The sequence below is a fragment of the Hippopotamus amphibius genome, chromosome 7 (assembly GCF_030028045.1).
Source record: "Hippopotamus amphibius kiboko isolate mHipAmp2 chromosome 7, mHipAmp2.hap2, whole genome shotgun sequence".
In the NCBI taxonomy this organism is placed as follows: Eukaryota; Metazoa; Chordata; class Mammalia; order Artiodactyla; family Hippopotamidae; genus Hippopotamus; species Hippopotamus amphibius.
Window position 1 is genome coordinate 108762575 of NC_080192.1, and position 18780 is coordinate 108781354.

Genomic DNA, 18780 nt, shown 5'->3' on the forward strand with positions numbered 1-18780 from the left:
GAAGTTCTTCCTCACGGAAAGCTTATACCCTTGTAAGGGGGAGTCAGCTTCATATATAAAGTCATGACGTGCACTATAAAGCACCAAGCGGGACACGGCGTAACACACAGCGAGTGACAGGCACACAGTCCCTGTGCTCCGATATACCGAGTCCTTAGACCTTGTAATGCTTCGTCCATGCTTCCTATTCTCAGAGCACCCGAGAGAAAATCAGACAGTGAAAGTGCTTTTGATGTCTTTGACCAGCAGGATAGCAGTATGCTAACCTCACTTAGCTAACAGTCATGAGGGTTTTGAATGTGCCTGAATAGGCACCTCTATCTGTTATGTCAGAACGTATCTGTGATGGGGTAGGTTTCCATATGTGACCTGTACCAGGTACGCCAGGAAATCACAGCACCTTAACCACTGTCTGCTACTGAGAGCGTTCAAGATGGACAAGATCCCCAACCAGCTCATTATCCAGCTGAGGAAACCAGAGCCCAAAATGGGAAGTGACCCGTTAATGATCACACTGCCGCCATACGTGGCAGAACTTGAACCAGAAACTAGGTCTCCTGTCTTTCATCCCATGTGTTCCCACCATACCATGTTGCCTAAAGTACATAACACATCCAATCAAACATCTAAAAGTTATTCAGTAAGGGCCCTACAATTGGCTGTGAACTGAAATAGAGGAGGAAATAATGATAAACACCAGACTCCCAGCCCAAGAACACTAGTGAGTGATACACACACAGCACAGAAGAACATCCCCTGCAGTTGACAAGCAGGTCCCAGGCCAAGGTACTGTGCAGGGTGTCTGATCAGAGTGTCCAGTGGAAAATACAAACATGAACCCCAGCCAGCCTTGCCACAAATGCCAGCAAGAAAAGGGGTGCCACCATCACCAATGGTTCTGCAGGGTCCTCAAGTTACAGACCCATTTTCCACCCTTTTACCACAGAACAGGGAGTAAAATTTACAGAAAATACAAAGGAATTATGAAGCACTTCCCATGACTTAAAAAGGTAGAGAGTGATAATACATTCCCACATCTTTACATTTCAATGCATGAGGATACACATGCAAGATCCGGGCCGAAAGTCCAGCCTATAACTGCTGGTCTCCTTCTCCTCCCCTTAGAGGCAAGAGGGTTGATCAGGTTAACATCAAGCCTCCTTTTCTGGGGCTTTCAGGTTAGTCCGCAGATGTCTTACCAGCCTCTCTAGCTGCTAACCTGGGACTCTAGGGCCTATCCCATCCCCTACTTCTGCAACCTGATGCACCGACTCCCAGCTAAACCTGAGAATTGCTTGTTAAGTGTGTGCAGAGGGCCAGCCCATGCTGGTGCTGTGGGTTCACGGGTTGGTGAAGGAGTGTGTGTAGACCACTCAGCCCACAGTACAGGCTGCTCAGGCTATGACTGTGCCTTGGGTCAGATTCCCCACCCTGAAAATCAGACTGTGATGTGAATATTTGCATGCAGAAGGTTTAGTGGAGAGTCCTCTCGGAGTCTGTGGGGAGTGCTTGATGGAAGCAGAATCAGGCTAAGAGGGAAGTTGAACCATAATGCATTTTCAGCAGAAGCTTCTGCTGATCCTATGGGGAGCTCTGGAGTTAAGATGGCCCTTCAAAGTTGACTGAATTAAGGCAAGGGGCCAGGCCTTTTCATCAACAGTCACTGCGTGCAGGCTGGCCCCGGGGAGGAGCCAAGTCTTGGGTAAGTCAGGCAAGGGCAAAGGTCCCCAGCTGCCCTCAAGCTGTGGGCAGCTTGTGACCTTGCATCAGAACCACATGCTTGTAAAACCCTAGGTGGCTGATCCCCACCCCCAGGATTTTTGCTTCAGCAGGTCAGGGGAGGGCCTGAGCACCTGCATCTCTAATAACTTTGCAGGTGACGCTGATGCTGCTAGTCTAGAAAGCACACTGAGAATCACTGCCCTAGAACCAATGCTGGGAAGTGGGGAGCGTGGCCCGGTCTCCAGAATATCTCCTCCAAGAGCTGTGGTGAATCTTCCTCCCCAACAGGCTCAGCACTTTCTCCCCAGTAGATACATGCAAGGGATTCTAAAGGAGTTAAGGGGAGGGCACCCAAACCAATCATAACTCCTTTCCTGAAGGCAAAAATTTTAGTTGAGTGAAAAACAGGGAGTCTCTGAACACCTGAGGGTGCCAGGATAAGATGTTCCATTGCAAAGAGAAACAGATGCAGAGACAGCCAGGGGCACACAGGCAAGCTCCACTGAGTTTCCGAGGAGCAGTCTCGCATCTTGATTTCCCCCTCGTGAGTCCTGACCTTGAACATCAGCAGCCATCTGAGTTTTCACCTGATATTCTGAACTCACTCAAGTTTTCTTTTTTTTTGTTTTTTTTTTTAAGCAATCAAGCAATTGCTGTTTCCTTGGGAAACCGCTTCCTGTGGGGAAAATTTAATGCATTGCCTTTGCAGGCTGGAGCCAGTACAATCATATTCTGATGGTTTATCAAATTGATTTGGCTATAGCTCAGATTCATTTGATAGTTCAGATTCAAACACTGAGTTATTTGTATAAGAATGATTCTCTTCCATTACCAGTGTACCCACAGTCCTATAGATAGTAAATTGCCTTTTTATTCCGCCTGGGATCATGAAAGAGAGGTCTTCTAGCCATCTGTCAGTGTAGTATACACCAGAAATGTGCTCTCACTTATGGAAATGATTGACCTGTAATAACATCTTTGCTGGGAAAAATAGAAACTGTTCAAATCAAATTTGTGGCACTGGCTATAACACACTTTATTAAATGGGACACGGAGCAGTTTAACTCCTGCCTCTCCTGACTCAGCGTCTTATTACTGACTGCTCTTTCCCTTTCTACTCTGTATCTCAAAATCAAGAATCCTAACAATGCTGAAACCATTCAAAATTACTAAATCTTTTCAGCCATTGCCTTATGATGTCTCCTGTTGGTACTACTTTTCAGGACTTAAATTCTCAAAATCATTCATTGCCAGAATGTTAATCAAATGCTGAAATGTTAACCAAAGTGGCACCTTAAAAACAAAGGCTGCCATCATGAGACCGGTCTGAAAGACAAGGATTAAAAACACAAGCCCACGATTACTCCTGCCCCTGTCCAGCCCACCAGCCCCAGGAACAACATCAGTAATAAAGTAAACATCCTCACCCATTCACTGAGCGTAGTAGGGCTTACACGTCATCTATTCAGTAGATGTTGATTGAGCATCTACTGTGTGTCTTGGTACTCTGCTAGATGTGAGGGATAGAGAGACTCAAAAACAAACAGTACCTGCCCCAACTTCTCTCACTCTAGTAGAGGGACAAATTTTACTTCCAAGAACCATAATCTCTGCAGAAATTTTCACAGGAGGCTATAGTAGCAGAGCAGATACCCAATAAATCTTTGCCATGTGATACAGTGATACAGTGACTTAACAGATAAAGTGACAGTGTGTGAGGAGGTAAGGTCTCATCTCATGCCTGAATTTCTGTTACAGCCACTTCGTCCCCTTCCTACCTTCAATCCTTTCTCCTCCCAATCATTTAATAATGAACACCTACTATATGCCATGTGTAAGGCTCTGAAGACTAATCTTATAAAATCACAGCTTTCAATAAGTTATTCTTCTGCTCATAGAAATTCTAAACTCTTCTGCCCGGCTTTCAAGGCTCAGAGACCAAATCCCATCCTGTGATTCCCTTGACTCCTCAAAATATGGTTGCTCAGACTTAGCTTTCTAAAAACCCCTCACTGCCATGCTTTGTGTTCTGGGTCTCTCTCCAAGCCTACTGTTAGCCAGCAGTCACAATAACCCACTTTGATGAAGATGTGAATAACTGATAATGCCTTGTTTTGTTACTCCCCCTAGGGATATTTGCATCCTAAGAGTGGAATGTGGTTTTACAAAGGAATTAAAATCTAACATTAGATTTCCAGGCCACATGGGAGAATCTTAGTCAGGGATTATACTCTGTGTGTCTGTGTCTATATGTTAGGGGAACAGAGAGCAAAAGTGGGAATATTTGTAATTAAGTCTCAAACCACACTGAACAGAACATACTTACCTCCTCTTTGTCCCTGCTGATATAAATGCCTATGGATTTTTCCTAATCCGTGGAGATACCAGAGAAACAATTTTCTGCTAGTCCAAAATATGGAAGTCTTATGATAGGTTCCACGTTTGCTCACCCCAGCAAGTATCCAGTAAGCTTGAAGTAAACACTTCTACACTTTTATTTCCCTGTCACCCAGGAACCACTTCTGCTAAAGACTTTTGCTTTACCAAACTCTAAATGACTCTGCACCTCTCTTCTACCAACCACTCCCTCCCCTCAACATCCACCAGCAGAAGCTCTGGATTCCAGGACACTGACAAGATGCCATAGTACCCCAGAAGCAAAGCTACCTAGTGAAAATGACAGCAGCTCACATATTTTGCAGCTGTGATAAGGAGGAAATAGAATGTATCTCCAGAACACTGAGCAGACAGAAAGGCACCAACGCTTCCCAAGCAGGCTTCCCCATCCAACACCTAGTCACTAGATTGCATGCAGGTCACCACTGCCCCTCCCCCCCAACACATTAGTCTACTTATTCTTTAATCTGTGTCTATCTCCTTGTAAACCGTGCACAAGGATGCTCTCTTCCTTAGTTTCTTCGATACTCTCAGTCACATATGATTGCCTACTGCAGAAGCACCATTTTGCTGAGCTTCCTTTAAATCCAGATTTCCTGTCTCAGTCTGCCTTGCACACTTCTCCCTTTAGACTTGCTCTCCTATAAGACTTGCTTCAACTTCTCATTTTCTCTGCTAATCAACTATCCATTGAGTAGATTTCATGAGCCCAGCCCTGTGTCAAATACCATGTGGAACACAAATGTACAAGGGTGGGTCAAAAATTATCTGCACTCCAGTTATATTAAAACTTCTATAAATTCTATAGCCAGAGTGCGGATAATTTTTGACTCACCCTCATATCTTGATAATCCTTGCTCTCAGAGCATCTGAAATCTGGCTGAGGAGACAAAACAAATATACATGAAAAGTTGAACAGTATGAAACAATAGAAGAGAGAACATAAGCGTCTTTGCAAGTCCTAGAGGCCAGAAGACATCACAGCTTGCTGGGGTGATCTATTTCCTTTCCCAATCCTCCATCAATGCCACTTCCCAGCCTATCTTCGGACAAAGCAACAATTCTTTGGGTGCTTACTACATGAAAGGCACTGCTGAGAATGCAAGGAATCCTCTGTCTTCCAGGAGAGAGAAAAGGCAAATACAAAAAGCTAGTATATAAAGCAAAAGATATAAGTGAGAGAGGCAGAAAGTATACAGACTATAGTGCTATTGCACTCAATGGCTTTCAAGGAAAAATACCTCTACAGCTGTTAAAAACGATGGAGATCATAAAATAACAGAGAGTCTCTTTGGGTTCTTCATTTCTGCGTAAAAGCTATCCTTAAACTCAGCGGCTTAAAACAATCATTCTATTTTGCCCACGGTTTTATGTTTTAGAAGTTTGGGTGGCTTGTCTGATTCATGTGATGTCAGTTCAGGTGGCTGGGTCTTGGAGGGTCTACTCCAGGTTGTCCCCTTCACTCACATATCTGGTGCATCTGTGCTCCTTGGTACCTCTCTGTCTCTACACACACACACACACACACACACACACACACACACACACACACACACACACACACACACACACACACACACACACACACACACACACACACACACACACACACACACACACACACACACACACACACACACCGGCATCTCCTCCTCCAGAACCCTCTGTACATGGCCTAGACTTTTTCCAGCATCGCACTCTCAGGGCAGAGTTCTTTCATGGCAGCTTATGGCTCCATAAGACCAATTTAGAAGCTGTCAGTTCTCTTAAAGGCAAGTTCCAAAACGGGTTTAGCAGCACTTTCATCATACTCTACTATAGTCCAAAGACATCACATTTCAGCCTGGATTCAAGGGAAGGGCAAATAGACCCTCGAAGGAAGAGTATAAAGAATTTGCAGTCATCTTTAATTGACTACAGAGTCACTGAGAGAATATGATGGTATTGCATGGAATACAAAAATTTGTTTATTTTTAGAAATCTCCATTAATGTGACTTTTGTATATTGTAAAATCAAGGCAGTAAGGCATAGCTAAGAAAAAACAGTCTTCTGTTTTGTATTGCTTGATTTTAGAAATGTGAAAAATGTTAACGGCAAGTAACAAAAAATTGCCCTGGTTTAAATTATTCCTGAAGGCATTTGTTTACGCCTTCATCTCATTCACTTGGCGGAAGCCTTGAACTGTTTTAGACAAACCAGGCAATCTTTGCTCCCTTCCATATTTGAGGGAAAAAAGAAGACCCCCATACACCAGGCCAAACAAGAACTTGGTCACAGGGACCAGACTGAGTGTCAAAGTAGAACTCGTCAGAGGAGCAATTGCCTAAAGAGAGAAACTAGAGAGGTTTTTTTTTTAGGGCAGAGAAGAAAGTTGAGAGGCTCTGGAACAATGGAAAGGCTAAGTGGAGAACAGGCCAGGACAGCTGGATCTTTCGGCATCAGAGGACAAAGACTCTCCACAGGGACAAAGGTTCATGGATCAGACTCACCACCAGGGACCCCAGCTCCAAAGAATTAGAATGCGTAGGCAAGACCTAGAAAAGAGACCTTGGAACACCAAGAACTTTTACCTCAAGATGATAGCAGTGAATGTTGTAAGAAGTAGTTAAATTCCAGATATATGTGGAAGGTAAAGCCAAGTTATTTTGCTGAGGGTTTGTATATGGTGTGTGAGAGAAACAGGAGTTAAGGATGACTTCCAAGTTTTTGAATAAACAACTGGAAAGGCTGCAAGTAGAGAAGGTTTGGGGAAAGATCAGGAGCTTAATTTTTAATATCTAAAGCATCACCTGCCTATTCGACATCCAAGTAGAGATTATAAGAAGGTAGCTGAATATGGGAATCTGGAGTTTAGGAAAGAAGAGCAGCCTAGAGATAAAAATTGGGGGGCCATCAGCATATAAATGGCATTTAAGTCATAAAAGTAGATGAGTTCACCTACAGGGTAAGTGCAAATGGAGAAAAGAAGGCTAGGCACTGAGCCCATGGGTATTCCAATGATTGGAGGTAAGGAAGGAACCAACAAAGAAGAAATGTCCATTTGTCTCCCAGTGTCAGGAGACAAATATTACTCGATATAAAGAAAGTCACCAGGGAATTCCCTGGCAGTCCAGTTATTAGGAATCTGAGCTTTCACTGCTGAGGGCACGGGTTCAGTCCCTGGTCGGGGAACTAAGATCCCACAAGCCATGTGGTGCAAAAAAAATGAAGGAAGGATGGAAAGACGGAAGGAGGGAGGGAGGAAGGGAGGAAGGAGAAAGAAAGTCACCGGGAAAATGTAAAAATTCTATATTTGTATGTATCTAAAATTATCATCAAAAATATATAAACCAAAAATGGACAAAACTTAAAGTAGTAGTATACAAATATAAAATCATAGTTGGAGATTTTACTGTACTTTTCACAGGAGTAATAGAACAAGCAAGCAAAAAATCAGCAAGCGCACTGAAGTATTTGAACAACAGCATTAACAAATTTGATCTATGTGGCATCCAAAGAGGAGGGGAACTAAGGAAAATATACATAGGTATTATATAAAGGTAATCATTAACTCTGAAAATGTGAATTTGCCTAGATATCAAGCAGGGGATTAGCAGTTCAGAGATTAACAATGGTAGGTAATTGCTACTAATCCTAGGACTTGAGGGGCAGGTGAGGATGTGGTCTTACTGGAGCACAGGAACTGGGATGACTGGTAGCTGCTGGATCGTCAGCAGATCTGTTTGATGACAGCTGGAGTCACAGAGGAGCTGCTGCCTGAGGTAGAGGAGGGATGAGAAATGCCTAACTTCACCCTTCCTCCCACTCTCCAATCCCACCAGTGCTATTTGCTGAACCCAATTGAAAGCTGATTGACAAGATGCTACCTGTGAAATGGAATCTTTAGAGACCATCTCTCTGGCAGAACACAGAAAAGGGCACAGAATGAACATGAGAAAAACCAGGCAAATGACCAGCACATCATATCCAGTGCTTTGTACTTCACTGGAAGTACAGTGGGGAATCACTGACTAGTTATAAGCAGGAAGTCACAATCTAATTGGCATTTTTAAAATGTCACCCAAGCTGCAGTGTAAAGATTGCATTAGAGAGCTAGATGGCCATGATGATTACTTTTATGTGTCAGCTTGACTGGGCCATGGGATACCCAGATAGCTGGTAAGATATTATTTCTGAGTGTGTCTGTGGGAGTATTTTCAGAAGAGATTAGCGTTGGAATCAATAGGCTGAGTAAAGAAGAGTCACCCTCCCCTACGCAGGTGGGCATCATCTAATCAGCTGAGGGCCCTAACAGAACAAAAAGGCAGAGGAAGGGCACATGTGCTTCCTTTTTCCTTGAGCTGGAACATCGGTCTTCTCCTGGCCTTAGACATTGGAGCTCCTGGTTCTTGGGCCTTCAAACTCTGGGACTTAAACCAGTGGCCTCCCTGGTTCTCAGGCCTTTGTCTCTGACTAGATTATACCACGAACTTTCCTGGGTCTCCAGCTTGCAGATGGCATATCACGAGACTTCTCAGCCTCCAAAATCATGTGAGCCAAACTCCTCTTATCTATCTCTATATATCCTAACGGTTCTGTTTCTCTGAAGAACCTTAATACAGTGGTCATGAGAAGAACAGTTATGAGACTGTTGCCTTTCTCTCCAGGCAGAGATTATGGTCACTTAGACTAAAGTTGTGGCAAAAAAAACAAAGGGGGGGGGAACAATTTGAAACAAATGTAAAAGTTAAGCTTGCGAGAACAAAAACTGAGGCCAAGGGAGGGAGGGGGAGGAGTCAAGGATGACTCCCAGGCTTCTATCCTGAACAGCAAGGGGAAATAGAGGAGTCATTTGCTGAGGTAAGAAAACAAAAGGAGGGACATATTTACAAGGAAGATGGTAAATTCAGTTTTGATACTTGCAAGTCATCAAAAGGGTGGCATCTGATGGACAATGGATTATCTGGGCTTGGGGTTCAGAAGTAGAATCTGAACTGGGATATACATTAGGAGGCCATCAGCATATACCTAGTATCTGGAACCAAGGAGGTGGGTAAGATTACCTGGGAAGATTACATATAGTCAGAAAGTGGCCTGAGTTTAGAGGAACTTCAATAGATAGAAGAAAAAGAGAACAAAATTGGAAATAAGCCAAAATAAACATCCAAAGAAATTTTAAAAAAGTGATGCCAAGAAAAGAGTGTCTCAGGAAGGAGGAGAGTTTTACAGGTGAAATATAATTGAGAAATCAAGAAGGTTAGAACTGAGATATGACCTTAGTGTATATTGTTTCTCTAGGGATTGGGAAGAAATTGAGTTGGATTAGGAAATGAGGAAACAGTGACACCAAGTATGGACAACTAGTATAAGAAGTTTGATTGGGGGTTTCCCTGGTGGTGCAGTGCTTGGGAATCTGCCCACCAATGCAGGGGACATGGGTTCAAGCCCTGGTTTGGGAAGATCCCACATGCCACAGAGCAACTAAGCCCATGTGCCACAACTACTGAGCCCATGTACCGCAACTACTGAAGCCTGAATGCCTGGAGCCCGTACTCCACAAGAGAAGCCACTGCAATAAGAAGCCCGCGTACCCAGTGAAGAGCAGCCACCACTCTCCACAACAAAGGGTAGCCCCCACCCTCCGCAACTACAGAAAGCCCACACACAGCAACAAAGACCCAATGCAGCCAATAAATAAAAAATTAAAATTAAAAAAAAGAAGTTTGGGAAAGGGAAGCAACTATAGGGCACCAGCTACAAGTGGGTTTAACTGAACAACGGGAAGCTTTATAAACTTTTGAGCAAGAAAATGAATGACATAATGAAAACAAGGCTTTGAGAAAGTAATTTTCACCAGACTGGGAGAAAATACAGGGTAGCAGATATATATTCCCATCCCCAAGTTGCACTGGTCCATGTGCCCACTGCTTTGACGTACAGGAAATACAGACATTAGATGATTCTCCTTCACCAAGTATATCCAAGGGTGCTTGAAATGAATCCATCCTGGTCATCACCTGCTACCACTCACATCAGAAGCACTCATTCACAGCCAACCTGCTGGCCCCAACAGGTCTAAGCCAGTACCATTTAAATCTTTTGCTCCCAGCCGCTGGTCAGGTTGTTTTGAGGGTTGCAGCTGCCAACAGTGCTGCCAGAAAATTGCCCATGTCACTGGTGTTGCTGCCAGAAAGGATGGGGCTCGGGAACCCTCCAGGGACAGGGACCTGGTTAAAGTGTCTATTTATGATGGTTTCCATATAGACCTCCTAGTTCACCAAGACAGAGAGTCTTCAACAAAACAAGAATAACTGCCTGTGTGTGTGAGATGTTTCCTGATAACAGCTGCCAGTCATCAAGTGCTGTCTGTTGGTCAGGAAGTTCTCTATGTACTTTAGCACTTATTTAATTCTCAAAATAACCCTCTGAAGTAGGTATGATTATTACCATTCCTGTCTTATAGGTGAGCAAGCTGACACACAGAGAAGTGAGGTGACTTGACCAAGGTCGCCAATCTAATAGGTAGAGAGGCAGGCACGTCTGGCTGTGGATGCCACACTCACCACCACCACGCTCTACTGCCGCTTTGACTTTGTGCCGGGGGTACCTCTATTGCCCACCAGACACCTCTTCCCCTTACGATGTGTTCTTGTTGCATTCTTTTCTGAAATATGGCTATAGAGTCCACCCCAGCTCATCAGATATACTTTTACATCCGGTTTTATGGTAAGGAGGAAATAGTCTCGCTTCCTCGGTCCTATGTAAATTAGTGGGTATCTATGCTACAGAAAGACTGTGGAAGGGGAAAGGGCTACAGCTAAGCCCCAGGTCAGCCAGAAAGCATATCCAGGATACAGAGTGACATGTTACCTGGGTCCTCCTACCGTGAACATAAGGGCCAACTGTTCCTTTAGCCAAATACTGATCTGACCAAGCTGTGCTGGAGGAATTGGAGTCTCCTCCTCACCCATGTGAAAATATCACTACTGTGCCTGCTATTTTGAATACTAACAGAGAAGAAAGTTTTAGGCCCATAGTAATCAGGTTATGTTTACCTTTCTCCTTATAGAGATATTTCAAGAACCAGGATCCATTCCCTGCCTAGCTATGGCTTAGAAAATCTTAAGAAGCTGCGGGCCAAGTCAACTTACAACTTAAAAAAGCTTCCCAGTCTGGAAAAGTTTGTCACTCTCGTGGAGGCCAGCCTCACCTACCCCAGCCACTGCTGCGCCTTCGCAAACTGGAGGCGGCAAATGTGAGTCTTCTCATGTCTATCTCTTGAGCCCTGCGTGGGTACTTCTTCAACACAGAACTTGGTCCACAACTTCTGCACGTGTGACATGAAGAGAATCCACTTGCAGAGGGATCCGTGATGAACTATGCCTAAGGAAGTATACGCTAGATCACGGGAGAGGGCTACCCACATGGTAGGCTACCTATCAAATATTAAATGAGATAACGTGAAAAACACTAAGCAAGCGTGACTCATAGCTGATGCTTAATACAAATTTGTTCCCTTTTCCCTTCATACCAACATGGATTTATCCTCCAAGTCCCAAATGCTGCACCCCATAAATGTGCCAGGGACTATCAAAGTCAACTTTGGAGGGACAATGCATAAATGCCATAGCAGAGACTGACGCACACACCTACAGCACATCCCAACCACTCTAAACCTCTCTAACCCATCTTTAGAGTTTAGCACGTCACAGTGAGGACAAAGATTGCAACATCTGTTCACTCTGGCTTTCAAGGCTGATCAGGTTCCAGGAATCCCAGATTAAAGAGGGTAACCAAATAAAGCCAAGTCTTAGTGGGTAACTGATTAAAAAGTTGAGGTTCTGGAGAGAGTGGAGAGGAAGTACTTTACCTGTTCCAGACATTTAAAGGATCCACCAGAGATACAATTTATTGGGTATCAGGAGTTCTCAAAGCTTTCTGCCTCTTCTGAACTCACGGATACAATTCATGCCACGCGTCCTCACTCAATCAGATGATGCCTCGTTCCCACTCACAGGGTAGCCCAGCACGCATACAGCTTCCATGACATTATTTCACTGTTGAACACAGTCTCTGTTATTCAGCCTTAACATGCAGATACATCCCCTGCTCTAAAGCAAAATGAAACAACCACACAGGACACACCCTTCAAATTAATTAGCAGTCCACACTCAGACCCATTTATAGGATCTGCAGAAAAGGGGCTACTTTTCAGAATTAGCACACATCATTGGGGAACTATCCAGAATCAGACACTCCTCACCGATGAGCTCAAGGGCCAGGGGATTTCTTCTTAGGAGCTAGAATTCTTAAGGGCTCGGGCTAAGGCAGAAAGGCCTGCCTTTTATATTCCAGAAAGAGATATTCCAGCCAGGGCAAGAAAGATACCAATTTCACTGCCAAAACCCTGGAGTTAAATTCCCCCAGGAGAAATCTCAGAGGACGTTAAGACCACTGAAAGAGCTGCACATCATGTGCTGTCTGGGTCAGCACTCACACATCAGAGGACTGTATTCTCTTACTCTGCTGCTTAGACTCCTCTGGTCTCACCACCGCTCCGCAGTGTGGACTAGCCTCAGGGCTCTCCAGACTAGAAATCTCCAGGTCTGCCTTGCATTGTACCACGCCTTGAAGACTTCCCTGATCCCTCCAGACTATCCGGCTCTCACCCTCTCTAGGTCCCTACTGTAACTTACATCAGGGCTTGTCAGGTGCGGCAAAGGAGAGGCTCAGGCCTCTTCTAGGAAGACGTGCCAAGATGGAGTAACAAAAATCACAGTGCTGTCCAGACTTTATATTTAACAAAGTCACAAACCCAAAACAATATGGTTATGCCATTCGGAAGATAATTGCAGGATTCATTTTTTAATTGTGTCATTTCATGGTGTACCACAGTAGATGTGGTTAGGTAATGAAATCTGAGGTTAAAGGTGTGTGATGAAATTGTTCCTCCAAACCTCATTTGGAAATAATGCCCAAATTGTAAATGTTAGGCCCTTGTGACTGTAAGATTTTGGCCAATGGAGCTCCTGGATGCTCATGGAAAGACCTTACTAACCACACCCTTCATTTGTCATTGAACCAGTTATGTCCTCGTCATAGTTCTATACTCAGCTTGCATTGATATTTGCCCCCTGTTTTGTTATTTCTTGTATTTAGGCCTTTCCTTCCCAGGTAGATTTTTAAGATGATGCACTGTGGCATGTTCATTAAGTACTCACATAGGGCTTAGACCCCAACATGAACTCAGTAAGTAACCACCATCCTCTGTCTTCGTATGGCTGATACCTGCTGAGTACTCACTGCCAGGCACTGTAATACTTTGCACCTTTATCTCATTTAATTTTCACAAAGGTAACAGCACCATTTTTATTCCCTTCTCACAAAGGCAGAAACCGAGGCTCAGAGACAGTAAGTAACTTTACCAACACCAAACAAACTCAGATCCAAACTCCCTGGTCCGTCTGATTGTCTCCGAAGCTCAGGCTCTGGGCCATTCTGCCAGGCACTTCCCAAGTATCTATTCATTGATTTATTGGGGTCCAAGAGTACTACTTTTTAACCTCAACCCAAACTGAATTCCCAGCTCTGTATAATACTTAGGATTTGCTGAGGTACTGCAGAGGCAAGACTACTTCCCCGCTTCCATTTTTCTTTCTATTCTTCTCTAAGAGACATACATTGTTTACCTTTTCCCCACTCATGTCATTGGGTCACTTCTGTTTCAGGAAAGGGAAGCATCAATATTTAAAATGTTGATACTGTAGCAGTATCAACAATAAGCATCTTCCCAAAAGCCAACATAAGCCCTGGGAAGTGGAGGCTGGGTCTAGATGGTTAGTCAGTTCTGTTCCAGTGAACCAAATCACATTCTGCGGGCACCAGGTTACTTACTTCCTGTTCCTACAACTGGGCTGCCACTAATCCAATGACCGGGTTTAGGAGTCAGGAGTCAGAATAAGAAACACAGAGTGATTCTCTTGTCTTCTCTCTGCCTATCTCTGGGCTTGCCTCACCTCTCTTGTAAGATCTGACTGAACCAAAAGATTTTCTGCGCATTTTCAATTACATGTATGTTAACTGTTTAACCCCCTTAGTGTAAACTGTGACTGATGTGAGAAGTCTCTAAAACAAAAAAGGGCACATTATCCGGGGGGGGGGGGGGGAAGAGTCCCTTGGTCCAAGGGAAAATGACTTCCTGGCAATTCAATTCACTTTCTGGAGGGGAGAGAAAGGAGAGGGGTCTCACTAACAGCCCCTTCTCCTAGATGGTGATGGGGAAAAGTTCAGTCTGTTGTCTGCTGGCACACTTGGCCAACCCTCATCCTTTAGTACCTAAGCAATCTTTACCTTCTCCCGCCCCAGCCACTCTCTCCTTATAAGGCAGGGGCGGGGGTGGGGCGGGGCCGGAATATCTTTGAAGAGTTTCAACATTCACCTCCGCACTCACTTAGGAGATTATGTTAAGGCCTGAGAGAAATGCAGTCACTTAACATTGCTATGAGCTTGCCCCTCAGGGAGGGAGGGAGGGAATGGGGGTGTGTGTGTTTCCACAATGTGAAACATTCCCATTCCTTAAGCCTTTGCTTCAAAACAGAATTATTGTCCTCTCTCTCTACATACACTATCCACTTGTCTGGATGGAATATTTATCATCTGGCTTTCATTCAAATCTCTTTTGTAAGTGCCTCTATTCTGTTGATGAGGCCTCTTATACATTGGGGTTTAAAGGGAAAACTAAGACAGAAACGTGAGCCCAAGAAGAGCCAGCTCCCTAGGGAATGAGTTACAATCTTGGAGGAAATTAGGCCCCCTTGCAACCTGCGTTTGCCCTTTGGGGCACTCACTATGGAACTATTGAATATGAGAGAGCCAGGCTTACCTTGCAGATAAATACATGCCTGAGGCCTGCTGTGGCCCCCGGGGAGTGAAAGAATAAAGAATATTAGGCCCCTTCTTAACGTTTCAGGCAAATTAGCAGACCTCCTGGTAGCCTGAGTACCAAAGAGCCAGGGGCAGGGCTGGCAGGGAACCAACAACAGACTCTGATCGTCTAATTTATGTAGATTAAAAAAACTCTCATTTGAGTCAGAGAACAGTCCAGAGCTTCCAGGACTGGAGTTTAGAGTAGAGGAAAGGGGGTATTTCCTACTCAGGCATATGAAGAGAGAGCTGAATGGAGATGGGGAAGGGCGAGGATGGAGTTGATATCAGGTCCGTAAATTATTTGCACTTAACAGCAAGGCTTAGCTGGTCCCAGGCGCCTTCCTACCCACATTCAGGTTGTGGCCAGATGGTTTCCCCAGTGGGCCATCCAACTCTAGGAATAGATACACGAGCTGTTCTGTTCACTTACAGTAAGCAGCATTAACCCTTGAGCTTAGCCTCAAGGGCAGACAAACTGTCAGAAGAAAATAAAAATCTCAGAAAGAAACCCCATTCTCTACCTGATATAAGACAGTGATATATTTGCCATTCTGGATCCAACATATTGATTCTATTCCTTTTTGTATTTTTCCAGCTCTGACCTTCATCCAATTTGCAACAAATCTATTTTAAGGCAAGAAGCTGATGATATGACTCAGGCTAGGGGTCAGAGAGTCTCTTTGGCAGAAGATGATGAGTCCAGTTATGCCAAAGGATTTGACATGATGTACAGTGAATTTGACTATGACTTATGCAATGAAGCGGTTGATGTGACTTGCTCCCCCGAGCCAGATGCATTCAATCCTTGTGAAGATATCATGGGGTATGATATTCTCAGAGTCTTGATATGGTTTATCAGCATCCTGGCCATCACTGGCAACATCCTAGTGCTCATGATCCTGATCACCAGCCAATACAAACTCACAGTCCCCCGATTCCTTATGTGCAATCTGGCCTTTGCTGACCTCTGCATTGGAATCTACCTGCTACTCATAGCATCAGTTGATATCCACACCAAAAGCCAGTACCACAACTATGCCATTGATTGGCAAACTGGAGCAGGCTGTGACACGGCCGGCTTTTTCACTGTCTTTGCCAGTGAGCTCTCAGTCTACACTCTGACAGCCATCACACTGGAAAGATGGCACACTATCACCCATGCCATGCAGCTAGAACGCAAAGTGCAGCTCCGCCATGCTGCCAGTGTCATGCTGGCGGGCTGGATCTTTGCTTTTGCAGTCGCCCTCTTTCCCATCTTTGGCATCAGCAGCTATATGAAGGTGAGTATCTGCCTGCCCATGGATATTGACAGCCCCTTGTCACAGCTCTATGTTATGTCCCTCCTTGTGCTCAATGTCCTGGCCTTTGTGGTCATCTGTGGCTGCTACACTCACATCTACGTCACGGTGAGGAACCCCAACATCACGTCCTCCTCTAGTGACACCAAGATCGCCAAGCGCATGGCCATGCTCATCTTCACCGACTTCCTCTGCATGGCGCCCATCTCCTTCTTTGCCATCTCTGCCTCCCTCAAGGTGCCCCTCATCACAGTGTCCAAGTCAAAGATCCTCCTGGTCCTGTTCTACCCCATCAACTCCTGTGCCAACCCCTTCCTTTATGCCATCTTTACCAAGAATTTCCGCAGGGATTTCTTCATTCTGCTGAGCAAGTTTGGCTGCTATGAAATGCAAGCCCAGACCTATAGGACAGAAACCTCATCCACTGCCCACAACTTTCACCCAAGGAATGGCCACTGCCCTCCAGCTCCCAGGGTTACCAATGGTTCCAATTACACACTTATCCCCCTAAGACATTTAGCCCAGAACTAAAACACAATGTACAAGTGTTTCTGAGTGTTGAATGACAATTAAATCTTGCCTTTGAAGAATATGCCGTGGCATAGCTGACAGAGAACTTCTACGTACTTCATCTAATTCATCTTCCCGGCACATCCATAAGGTAAATTAGTCAGAAACTATTAACTCCATGTGATTCATTAGGAAGCTGAAGTATTAATAACAACATTAATAATTAAAATGTAATACTACATCATGTTTGTTCTATCCTTTATAATGTTCAAAGTGCTTTTGTTCAAATCATCTCAACTGATCCCTATAAAAGTCCTATTAAATAGGCAGAAAAGGAATTATTCTTAGAGTTTTATACGTGTAGATGAGGAAACCAAGACCCGAAGGGTTAAGTGACTTGTTCAAAATTGCTTAGCTTATAAGAAGCAGAGCCAAAATTAAGTTTTCTGACTCCCAGAGAACTTCCAAAAGAGGTAGCACAATATTCACTCACTCAACGAATATTTATTGAGCACCTATGTGATGGCTTTGTAATGTGTCAACTTGAGTAGGTGGACGTCATTTGCCAGAATTCCCCTTCTGATATGTTTCCCCTCAGGGTGGGCCACATGGATGCTTCTCAGGGAAATAGGAAGGTGAAAGGGCAGCTGCAGCCATTCTGGCACTCGTGCTTTGCTGCTCATTTGCTGATTCAGCTCACTGCTGTGAAGCAGCGGCTGGGCCTGCAATGGCTCCACTGTCCCCTGGAATCTTTTCAGGTTCTCCACCTCCTAAGCCAATTGTATGTGTTTAGCTCCATGATGAAGAACCCACCTGCTACAGAATACTTTTGTCACCAAGGTCAGAAGCAACAAGAACAGTGACCTTGTGGGGTTCTGTCTCGTGCTTGCAGCTTCAAGCACGCTCAGGATCTTCCCCTTATGACTGTTGCCCTATGGACGTCAGGCTCTAGCATCAGATGTAGAGACAACATCCTTACGGAGACCACTTAGCCCACTCCCACAGTCATGTAAGCCAATTCCCTGTAACACATCCTTACGACATATATCATACATGCATGCAGAGCTGCTGTTGCTTCTTCGGTTGAGCGCTGATAGAAGATACAACCTGTACGGCGTGCGTGTGAATTACACTGTTAAGAACATAGCAGCTGTGGAATCGGAGCTGAGATTTTATTCTTACTCCATGACAAGCCAGGACTCCTCCCCAGGCTCAGTGTCTTCCTCTGTACACGGAAATTGATGATAATATCTGACTATTGGGCTTACTATAGAATTGGAAAAGAAAATGGGTGTAAAGTGCCTAATGCTTTAACAGGCTTGGTGAATGTCAGTTTACTTCTTTCCTCCCAGATCAAAGCCTGGACTAGTGCCTAGTTCTCCTGACGATGATCTAGAACTCATTCCATCACATCATATTATTCCTGATAAATAACTATACTTCCCCTATTTATTTTCACAAATGACCCCATCTGGGTAATCTGGATCATAAATACCAACCACAAATCCCCATCAAGCACTATGCCATGACCAGCCCACAAAGTTCTGAGTCTCCTCTGAGAGTATCCTCCTTCCACGTCAAAGCCAATCCTTCCTCCTCTTGCCCCATGGCAAGCATTTCAAAAGTTGGTCCCAAAGGCATTAACAAGGGAGCCCTTAGAGGGCTGAAGGAAAAGCAATCATCTCTGCTGTTGTGACCTGGCACCATCTTGATCTATTACAAGCATTGAGTGAAAAGTGGAATAAGTATCTGTAGAAATAGTCTAGAGCTGAGCTGGCCAGTATAGTAGCCATCAGCCACGTGTGGCTATTGAACACTTGAAATCCAGTTAGCCTGGACTGAGACATGCTATAAGTAAAAGACACACTAGATTTCAAATACTTGGTGCAAAGAAAAAAGAATCACAGTATCTCAATAATTTTTATATTGATTATATCTTGAAACTAT

At 44.4% G+C, this 18780-nt stretch overlaps 1 protein-coding gene across 1 annotated transcript; it reads left to right on the forward strand.

Moving 5' to 3' along the window:
- Positions 1–433: 433 nt before the first annotated feature.
- LOC130857676 (follicle-stimulating hormone receptor) lies at positions 434–17067 on the forward strand. Its single transcript, XM_057743388.1, has 3 exons — positions 434–552; positions 11169–11354; positions 15621–17067. Exons 1-3 carry the CDS (start codon positions 434–436, stop codon positions 16852–16854), a joined length of 1539 nt encoding a protein of 512 aa, XP_057599371.1. The 3' UTR covers positions 16855–17067.
- The last annotated feature ends 1713 nt before the right edge of the window (positions 17068–18780 follow it).

Coding starts and splice junctions, on each gene's coding strand:
- LOC130857676 (XM_057743388.1), top strand. CDS start 434: ATGGACAAGATCCCCAACCAGCTCATTATCCAGCTGAGGAAACCAGAG. Junction 553..11,168: donor GAACTTGAACCAGAAACTAG/GTCTCCTGTCTT, acceptor TTCTCCTTATAG/AGATATTTCAAGAACCAGGA. Junction 11,355..15,620: donor GCAAACTGGAGGCGGCAAAT/GTGAGTCTTCTC, acceptor GTATTTTTCCAG/CTCTGACCTTCATCCAATTT.